This window comes from Streptopelia decaocto (assembly GCF_964273445.1).
Source record: "Streptopelia decaocto genome assembly, chromosome: 1".
NCBI lineage: Eukaryota > Metazoa > Chordata > Aves > Columbiformes > Columbidae > Streptopelia > Streptopelia decaocto.
This window is the reverse complement of record NC_138663.1, coordinates 121,071,668-121,081,899: the sequence shown is the minus strand read 5'-3', so window position 1 is coordinate 121,081,899 and position 10,232 is coordinate 121,071,668. Positions and strand designations below refer to the sequence as shown.

The window sequence follows — 10,232 nt, the reverse complement described above, 5'->3', positions numbered from 1 at the left end:
GAAGCTGAGAAAAGATGGTTATTTTTCTCTGTATATTCACAGCTCTAGAGAATTACATGCAAGGATTCTTCTGAAGGTAGATGAGGCTCCCTTTTTTAGATATTCATCTGCCACACCAAGTTAACAATGCTCATTTAGATGGTTTCCACACACAGAAGAAAAACTGCACAGATTTGCCTCAGAGTATTGAAATGTTTTAGTGAACCTGTGAATCATCTCAAAACTTACTTCTTTTATGTCTTTATGGTCTTAGTTCTCTTAGAAGTACACAATAAACACATAACCAGTAATGAGCAACGCAGAGAATTTAAATTGGGAGCCGCTTTCAAAAAAGCAAAGAAAGTGTTCAATGAACTTGAAAAAACTGCTGTTAAGAAATACTACTTTGCATCACTCATAAATAATCTTTTGAACTCAGTTCTGTGAGAAATCATTACATCTCAGTAATCAATGTCATAGACAAAGAAAATCTCCAATGATAAGTGCCATATTTTATCCTGAGAGACTGAACTCTTCATGCTTTAAAGCCTGAACCAACTGCTAATTGTTAGGCTTCAGAAACAAACTTCCCTTTTAGAAAGTTTTTTTTACCTGTCACAGAAATGGTTGTTGCAGACCTCTGTTAGAAGCAAGGTACTCAGTGTAATGAGCTACTGAACTGATATCAGATTTTAATGTGTATATCATGTGAAAGTCACATTAAATTTTTCAGACTTCTTAAGTAATGTACTCTGGCATCAGTCACAGTCCTGCATACTCGCTGCTCTGGAGCAGATGTCCCATGGCGGTCAAAGACAGACCTGACCTACAGATTTTGCAACCCAACCTTTCTTGAAATGGAGGGCATTTACATCTGAGGCATGGTCTCATGACTCTTGTAACAGAGGAATTTGTACAGAAGGCCAGCTAAACTGGATCTGAGGTACGCCTTGACCCATTTTTGTGATTAATCAAATTAACTGCCCCTTCCTGGTGCAAGTGTAGGACATATCAAACTAATCCTGGAATACACCTAAAATGATACATTTGGATTTAGAATTCTCTCTTTTATTGGTGCTATTGACATGTATTTTTTTTAGCTTTACACCATTCGAAGGGAAGGGCTCAGCAGAGGTGGAACAGGATAATTCATTCAACACCATTTGAAGCCTGACTGCAGGAAGAACCATTTAAGAAAGAGTGTCAAGGTAGTAGTTCTCCCATCGCTTCACTCTGTTAATCACCATCCTCCATTTGGTTGGAGTCATCTTCTCTATTCCATTAACAATCAAGTCACTGAAGAGGATACACCTGTAGGAGTGGGTCTGCTCAATAGACCTCACGCCAAAGTCATTCCTGTTGTTTATAATAAACCATTTCAAAGAAGACCAGGCGACATCCATAGGGTAGAGATAGTTGTAAGATGAAGGCACAACAAGAAGCTCATGGCCATTTGCTCTAGCAACTTCAGGGCAACACTCAATGCCGGACATGCAGATCACTGATGGGACCGGTGGCTGAGTTTCCATCTCCAACTCTTTGCCGTCTTTTGCTCCCACGTGCATTGGCTGCTTGTTGTCCCTCATCACAATTACACACTTCCCGTAGGAGGTGGTCAGAGAATCACACAACTCTTGAAAGACACTGTTCTGTGGATGTATGGGCAGATCACCTTTTAACAGCAGTCTGTACCTCCAGGGCACCCACCCTTGACTGCTGGCAGCATGAACAACAGTCCATACCGGCCAGCGCAGGCCAGCCACCTCGCCTGTGTTTTCTCCTGTTACAAGACTTTCTGGAATATCTGTTTCACCTAAAAAAATGGTGTTGAAACCATTAAGCTGCAGTGCCCTCAGAGATCTTAAATACTGCAGGCACTGCTTCTTGGAAGCAGCATCGAAGCTGCCCCTGTGAATTATGTGCCTGAGAAGCGGATTTGCGAAGCGCTTCATGGTGGCATCTCGGGGCTGACGAGGGACACTTGCAGAGCTCACAATGCACCCGTTGCCCCGGCGTTACCCACGGCATCACACCCAACCAGAGGCAGCACCATTAGGGGCTTTCAGGTGCCTCATCAAAGGAAAACAAAGGTCCCATCAGGCTGTGTAGGCTGCAACTGTGCAGTGAGTAGCTTCTGGCATGAGGATGTTGCTCATCTTGAGCATCGTGATTCTTTCTCTCACAGCACTGAGTAAATGTTTGGGCTCTGTGTATGTGTGTGGGCCAGCCAGGCACGCCCAAAAAGGGTCCAGAGGGATGTGGATGTGGAGGCAGGAGCTGCCCAGAGTCAGCACGGAGACTGAGCCAACACCTGAGCTTTGAGACCAGTGGTAGAAAACATTTCCCTCCCTCCCAGGCAATCATCTGGCCTCACGGAAGATGTGGCCTTGAAATACCCCTGGGTGGAGGAGGGTTGAACCCCAGGAAGGCTGAACCCCAGGTGTCTTGTTATAGGGGGAAAGAGGACCTCTGGACCCCCACATGAACCTCTCTGATGGGCAGGCCTAATCCTGGCATCATTGTAAGGGGATTCCTGGTGACCAGTACCCAACAGCACAAGCAGCCTGTGCAAGGTCCACCACGCTCAGCCTGCCCAGCTCTGGGCCTTTGATGGGAAAGTAATAGGTGATGCCTCAGACAGGTATTTTTAGAAGTAATTTGGTTTCTAGAGTCCTCTTAGGTTCCCATTTTGTGCACCCACTTCTCCATTTTGTGCTAGACCTACCGATGAACCCATGAAGGACCTGTGGCCTGACACCAACATCATCACGCCCTCCAAGGAAGAGCAACACCTTCAGAGAAATGGAAGGGATTATGGGAGGAAAAAGAAGATTGCTCATGTGGTGTTATGTGAACACACAGACTGAAATGAAGGTCAGAGCAGAAGGGTGGACAGGTACCACCCTGCTGCCATGAGGAGTCAAACGGGGTCACAGGAGCGCATGGCAAAGTGAGGGCTGCAGCCGGCCTGGGGAGATGGGAACAGTCAGGGGAAGATGTGCGCATATATGTGTGCAAGTGTGTGAGTGTGCACAGTCCCTCCAAGGGCAAGTGTTTGGCTGGGGAAGGTTATGGAACAATAGAAATTTAAGACTACTTTGACCCATCTGCTTTTTTACCTGCTCCTCATTCTCCCCGCAGATGCACATGCAGAATTTTGCTGCAAGAACAAGCTGGTCAGTGCAAGACTATTAAATTGCTCACACTGAGCTGTACCTGTGTGCTGGTTTGACTGAAAATGATTTGATTTTCTTCATGCAGTTAGAAACCTTCCTTTTTCATAGCTAGCATGGTCATTATTTGGACTTAGTTTGAGAACAAGAGATAACACCCCGGGATGGAGTTAATGTTTTCAGTGGCTCTGGTCTGAGAGCCAAGGATGTTCTGAGCTCTGCTCACGTGTGTGAGGCATCAAGGAAGGGGGGCAGAGATGGGGCAGAGCTGGACTGACATGCAGACTGATCAATAAGAGTATTCCATCCCATTAGCATCATGCTTCATATTTAAGACGAGTTGGGATCTTCCGGTCTCTTTCTTGGGTGCTCTTGTGCTCTGTCTCTCATGTTCTTCATTGCTCTTTTTGTCAGAGCCAGGGGAGTTCATTTTGGGACATTTAGTTCAGCCTTTTGCTGTTTTGCAGAGGCCGCTGGACCTTTCTGCTTTTTTACTCTTTCCTCTCTTTGGGATCTGCTGCTGCCCGGGACAGGCTGCTTGATGTGGACAGAGTTTGTGAGAAATTGCACTATCTTTTATTTTATATTCTATTTCTATTATATATATATATATTTACTAGTAGTGTATTAGTATTTTGTTATTTTATTAAATCGTGTTTATCTCAATCCAACTTTCTCCCTTCCCTTTCAATTCTCCCTCCTATTTGGGGGGTAGAGAGGGGGGTGAGTGAGCGGCTATTGTGGTTGTATTGCTAGCTCGGGTTAAACCACGACAACCTGCAAGGCTGGGAGTAAATGCTGGCAGCATTGTCAGCCTGCCAGATGGGGCTGAACAGCACAAACATGTCAGTCTGTTGTGAGAGCATGCATTTCCTTGCCCATCCTTGAAATGGAGATATTCCATGGTCTGTGTCATTCCCTCTGGAACAGGTTTTCTTCCCCCTAACGCAGTGGGAAACTGAAGTCAAAGCTCAACTGTCTGGATGCTCTCCTTGCTGGGGCAGATGACTGATAGGGCACATCATGTTAGCAGTGTCACATGGAGAACAGAAGTATGGAAGTTTGATATAAGAAAAAGGGTGTACTCCCAGAAAGAAGCCTTTATGGTTTAACTGTTAGCCAGATGCAAAATGATGGCAGATTCAGTCTGTACACATATGAAGAAAAATACTTGAATATGCAGTACATATTCATATGAGAATACAACATAAAATATTACTGACTCATGTCTATTACTATTTCACATTGTGGTATACCTTTCTCTTCTAGTGTCAGCCCTTGTCCTTAATAAATGTATACCAGGAACATAAGCTGACATGAGTAGTCCTACTAGAGTTATTGGATGCTTATCAGTTTTGAAAAATGCACATGTTTAGAGGCCCGATTAGGGCCTGAGGTTCCCCAAAATGCTGATTTAGAGACTTCACTGTTCAGCAACTGGATATAAAGTGTCAAAAGAACTACCTGTAAAGGAATTTTATTCCCTAACTCTTCTTGGTGCCTTTGATCAGCCTGCCATCCAAGAAACCCACTGGAACTGCAGATCATATTCCCTGTTACCTAAATTGGAGGTGTTATTTCCTTTTCATCTCTCCAGAGAAGATTTAGTAAATTGTGCATGAGTTGGAGCATGCCATCCTTGAGAGAGACACAAAAAGGGCACATTGCTTTTGTTACTCTTGCTTCGTAGCTACCTTCTGATTGTAAATGGACACCAGTAGGAAACAGAGCAGGGAAGCAACCGTGGTAGCAACCAGGCAGGGTCCCAAATACAAGAGTGAGGTAGGGCTTCCCTTCACTTCTTCTGTGCTCTCCTCCTTTGCCAGGCTTGTCCCTGAGGCCTCCCGACTGTGTCAGGCTAGGGACGGCTCCAACACTGCCAGCTTGGTGCCTCTCAGGCCTTTCTCTGCTGTGGTCACCGGTGGCAAGCAGCATCTCTGTCCACTGCAGGCTACCCATGGGCTGGAAGCTGTGGTGCCCAGCCCACTTGTGTGCTCCAGGACTGCTCCATGAGGCAAACCAAAGCACAGCCGCAGCCCTCAGAAGGTGCATTACAAAAGCATGGTCCTCATCTGAACTGGACCACACTTGTAGATATCTCTGGGGCTGCCCACGAAAGTTAGGTTTGATGTTCCTCAGTTCAGACTCCCTAAAGCAAACAGTCCTGAAACTTTTCCTCTGTCTTTCCAGGCTTTTGTGGTTTTGCAGCAGCATCAAATGAAATGCTGAGTGACAAAGCCTGCTGTTGTAGGCTGAGGCTTCTCTGTGCTTTCATGGGCTGATGAAGGGACTTGGCAAGGCGGATGAAGGACGTGCAAACCAGCCTTTTGGCTTCTGAGGCCTTAGGCATGGGCAAGGTCTCTGTCACTGTATTTTGGTGCTGTCCCAGAAGGACACCGTGACACTGTTAGCCTGTCAGGTGGCATCACCATGTCTGTGTCTCCAGCTGACCCTGGTTCCTTCAACCCCCATGAATGGTGTGAGCCTAATTGGTTGCAGATATACTGACAATACAGCTGATATGTAGTGGGACAGGAAGGATGGACTATTTTCAGAGTAACTATTTAAGAAGTGGATTTTCCTCTGTCCCGTTCATATATATATATGTATATATGTATATATATATATGACATAAATCTACCATTTCACCTGCTTTAAAAACAATTATTCACAGTCCCAGCATCTAAATATCTTTTAAAAAACTTGGGCAGCATACATAAAACTCTAGTTAGAGATGCAAAGAACTGTATTTTATTTGCCATGCTACCTTTAGTTTGCTGTGTTCCATTTTGTCTCTTTTCCCTCCCACCCCATGTCTACATAGCCAGTGAACATTTTGGAGCAGAGATCGCCCCCCCTTTTGTTATTTTAGACTTCTGACATCCCCTAGCAAAGCCACACAGTACTAAATCTCTAGGGGTAGCCCCTGCCTGACAAGTGTATTTGGGATTTGGGAAAAGGCATTTCTGATTGCTCTCTTGTCCAATTTCACCCATTGCATGGGAGTCTCCTCCTCTTACCTGCTGCCCCCCCAGCAGGACCTGCCTGTGGCAGCATGGCAGTTCCCTGAAGGTTGGGGTTTGGCCATCAGTGCTGGGACCACTCATCTTCCTCCCCTGCCTCCAGTGCAGCCAGCCATTGCACCCAGCACCCAGACACAGGGCACTGGCCAGGGGTGGTACCCGCCCCCCCGGTGTCTGTGCGTGAGGGAGAGTGGGCTCTGTGGCACTGGGGACATTTCACAGGGATGCCCAGGCATCCTGCTCCCCCTGGGAAGGGGGTGGGAGGCCTGGCCCCTGGCTGCTGCCTGCCCTTCCATCACTGCCTGGATACACAAATGGGGGCTGAGCAGTGACCCTCCATCCCCACTGTGCACTTTCTTGGTGTTACACCGAATTCCATTGTACACTTAGCTAAATAACAAATCCACCGATTAACTGTGAACAAAATCCCTACTAATGAAGCAATTAAGATACCAATTATCGATTGCATACCAATTACCCGTTTCAGTAGTAATTATGTTATTAGGTTACCAGTCACCACGTTCTATATGCAAGCTAAAAATAATTACAAACCTTTTATTTTAAAATCCCAAATAAAAACATAGTGAAATACAGAACATAATTAAATACACATAAACAGTAGGCAAGATGTTAAGCAAACTGCATGTTTTTACTGCTGTATTATATTACATGTAGCAGCTAAAACTAAGTTGCTAGTTTTGAAATTTAATGTTTTGTTTTTATCTAAATAAAATATTTTGTAAGTCTGATTTTTTTTTTCCAAAACCAATACTTGAGACCATTATTCTACAGGGAATTTAGTTCTCTTCCAGTCTTACATGGAGTGATAAAAATTAGGATTCTTTTTCTGACAAATACCACACCCAATTTAAATAATCTGTTTTCCCTCCTAGCTGTCTGATGAAGTCCCATGCCAAAGAAGTATTTCTGGTGTCAAATGAGACTTTCCAAAAGTGTGTAATTTTACCTTTCGATCTGCGATGGAACCAATAAGAGAAGCACTTGCCAAAATCAAAGATGGCTTCAGAGTGAAAACACAGAAAAAGGTGGAAACTTCAGAAAATAAATTAAGCCAATACCTAGAGTAAGAGCCCTAAACTTCTCAGAACAGGGCTAGTACAACTGCTGGCAGTTTCCCACAAAGAGCAGCAAGGCACCTTGTGAAAACTGATGAAATTTGGGTTTAAGCATTAGGGATTCTCAGCCAAGGTTGATCTCAGCAGCCTTCCCCTTGGTGGCATAACAGTCACAGCTTCTACCTGAGTATGACCACAATTTCAGGTAGAAGTACTGGGCTATCTATGGCCTGGACTCTTGAGGAATGAGATAGCCTTTCAGTACTTAAAAGGGGCCTGTGAAAAAGATGAGGACAGACATTTTAGCAGGACCTGTTGTGACAGGACAAGGGGTAATGGTGTTAAACTAAAGGAGGGGAAATTCGAGCAAAACTCAAGAAATGAATATTTTACAGTGAGGCTGTTGAAATACTGGCCCAGGTTGCCCAGAGAGGTGGTGGATGTCCCATCTGTGGAGACATTCAAGGCCAAGCTGGATGGGGCTCTGAGCAACCTGATCTAGTTGAAGATGTCCCTGCTCATTGCAGGGGGTCAGACTAGATGTACTTTGAAGGTCCCTTCCAACCCAGACTAGTCTATGATGTGAGTGGGAACAGGCTTGTCCCCAAAGGGCCACCAAAGGGGATATCGTTTCCCATCCAGAAAAGCAGCAGCCACTGATACAGGAGGTAAGATTTCACTGCACAGAACCTGGCATGGGTGATAGATGTCTGAAACCTGTATCTAACACTCAAGATGGAAAGAGAGGTTTGGTTCTGCTTCCTGACACCATTGCATGAGTGGAAAAATTGATAAAGTGGGTCTACAAAAGAGGAGGAATTGTCACTATTGCAAAATGTCAAGCTGAAGTCTTTTCATACTGGTACTGGGCAGAAATTGACCCTTCTCCAGAATGGACAGTGACACTTTCCACCTTCCAGAAAACCCCCACACTGGGTAGAAGGAACAAACCTGGAACTGCAAATTTTTCTACCTTCAAAACACCTCTCATTTTCCAGATCTGAATAGTTGAGCTGCAGCAGTGGGAGCGTGGCTACTGAGTGTAGTCAGGAGCAGTGAGTATAAATAGCAGATCCTGGCTGAAGCTGAGCAGTTATTAAACCAGACACGGTAATAAGGCCAAAGGCAATGGAGTCCAAAACTAACTCAACTGCCTAATTGGCCTCTACTGGAGACAGTGTCTGGGGAATATGCACCTGTCCAAAAAAGGAGATGTCTGTGCTGGAAAGCTGAATCTTTGGAATTCAAGAAAGAAGTGTGGAAAGCCAAGAGAGCAGTGTGGATTTCATCTTGGCTATCAGCTGGAAGTATCAGCCTTGGAACATGTCTTATGAGATCAGGCTGTGGAAATTCCCATTAAGGATTTGTCCCACAATAAGTAAATCATTTCCAGGCAGTTGGCTTGGATGAAACAGTGGCAAAACCCCATAATACTAACACTATATCATGGCAGCAAAGGGTACATTAAAGAAAAAAAAAAGAATGAAATTGCAGTAGCAAAACATGAAGCTACAGGTGGAGTAAAAACGTGTTCAAGAAAAGTTAAGAAGGAATATTTACTAGGGTATAAAATGGTTGAGAACTTTTTCCTAACAGTAACAAAAAGCAAGCACACATAGCAACATAAAGGAGGCTGAGTGAAACCAGCAACACCCGCCCCACAGGCGTACAATTTTGTGTATGGTTGAGGTTTTCATATGGTTTCATAGGATTTTTCCTTCTATAACAAAATGCCTTAAAGTTCTCAGGGCATCTGCACCACCAGTTTCCAACCATTTTGTTTTGCAGACTCCAGAGCTTTTTCCAATGAATGTGCGGACCAAATATGGCAAGCTGAAGCCCACTGCCAATATTTGCCTTGCCATAGCTGTCTGTCCTGGGCCACTGTATACCAGGGCTCTACAGGTCATGAATTGAACACCCCTGAGGTGTGTGGTCAGCAAACCCGTCTTTCTTGTGTCTGTTGAGGCTTGGTGACCTGCAGAAGACACCCTAAAACTACCATGGCAAGCCCCCTGCTTACTCTCTACCACCTCAGGAAGTAGTAGGGGTTAAGAGCTCAATAGGATTTTATGTTGAGGGGGTTACCACTAAACACTGGAGGAATTTATCAGGGATTATTGACACAATAGTGGCACAATCCAGCAGGCTACAGCTGTGGCTTGTCAGCCCAAATGCTGTCCAGGTGGGCCCTGGGAGAGACACTGGAAGGACCTCTGGATGTCTTGCCCTTCCTTATTGTCCTGGGCTTTGGTGAAGGGCTGAGATGCAGGAAGAGAGCTGCTGAGAAATGCACGACCACTGTCATAAACCTGCTGCAGACAAAGCCTGCCAAGAGAGCAAACAAGTTCAAGTCTGACATGTGCCTCCAGATCCTTGAAATCCTTCATTCAGGAAGGGCCGAACGTGGGTCAGCTTGCTTCCACCTCTGGGTGCCTGGTGTGGTGGCAAGGGTGGATGCATAGACTGTTGTGGCTCTTTCTGCTTGCTGGTAGCTCAGACCCCCCCAAATAAATCAATGAATAAATAATAACAGCAAACAGGCACAACAGCAGCGGTCCATCTGGAAACATGCTGACCTTGCTTGAAACAACGGCATGCAAAGGGAGGCCCTTCCATTCTCCCAAAAGTCAAGCTATTAAAACATGATAGAAACAGCCATGAAAGAGCTAGGCCAGCAAGGAATTGATTTCCAGCCTCTTCTCCAAAGGCCTGGGGCTGAAGTACCACAACTTGTGCTCAAGTACCTTCACAGCACCACGTGGGAAGCTTGCACAAAACCTGCCTGCATCTGTTCTGGCACAGCTCCTCATCTCTTGCTTTCATTTATGAAAAATATCCCTGTTTACACTCTGTATGCACAACAGAATGATAATAAAAAGAAACCATTTTCATACATTCTTCGGGACTGCGTCTGTGTTCGGCGCCTCAGGCCCAGAGTGGTTTTTGCCATCCTGCCTTTGCAGTTCCAGTAAGGCAGC

General features: G+C 45.3%; 1 protein-coding gene across 1 annotated transcript; it reads right to left on the bottom strand.

Moving 5' to 3' along the window:
* Positions 1 to 788: 788 nt before the first annotated feature.
* On the bottom strand, positions 789 to 1,931 carry LOC309449057 (protein FAM243B; the record flags this gene model as incomplete). The annotated part of the gene is made up of 1 exon (XM_082070968.1): positions 789 to 1,931. The coding sequence occupies one exon, from the start codon at positions 1,929 to 1,931 to the stop codon at positions 1,170 to 1,172; it is 762 nt and encodes a 253-aa protein (XP_081927094.1). The 3' UTR covers positions 789 to 1,169.
* Between the last annotated feature and the right edge of the window lie 8,301 nt (positions 1,932 to 10,232).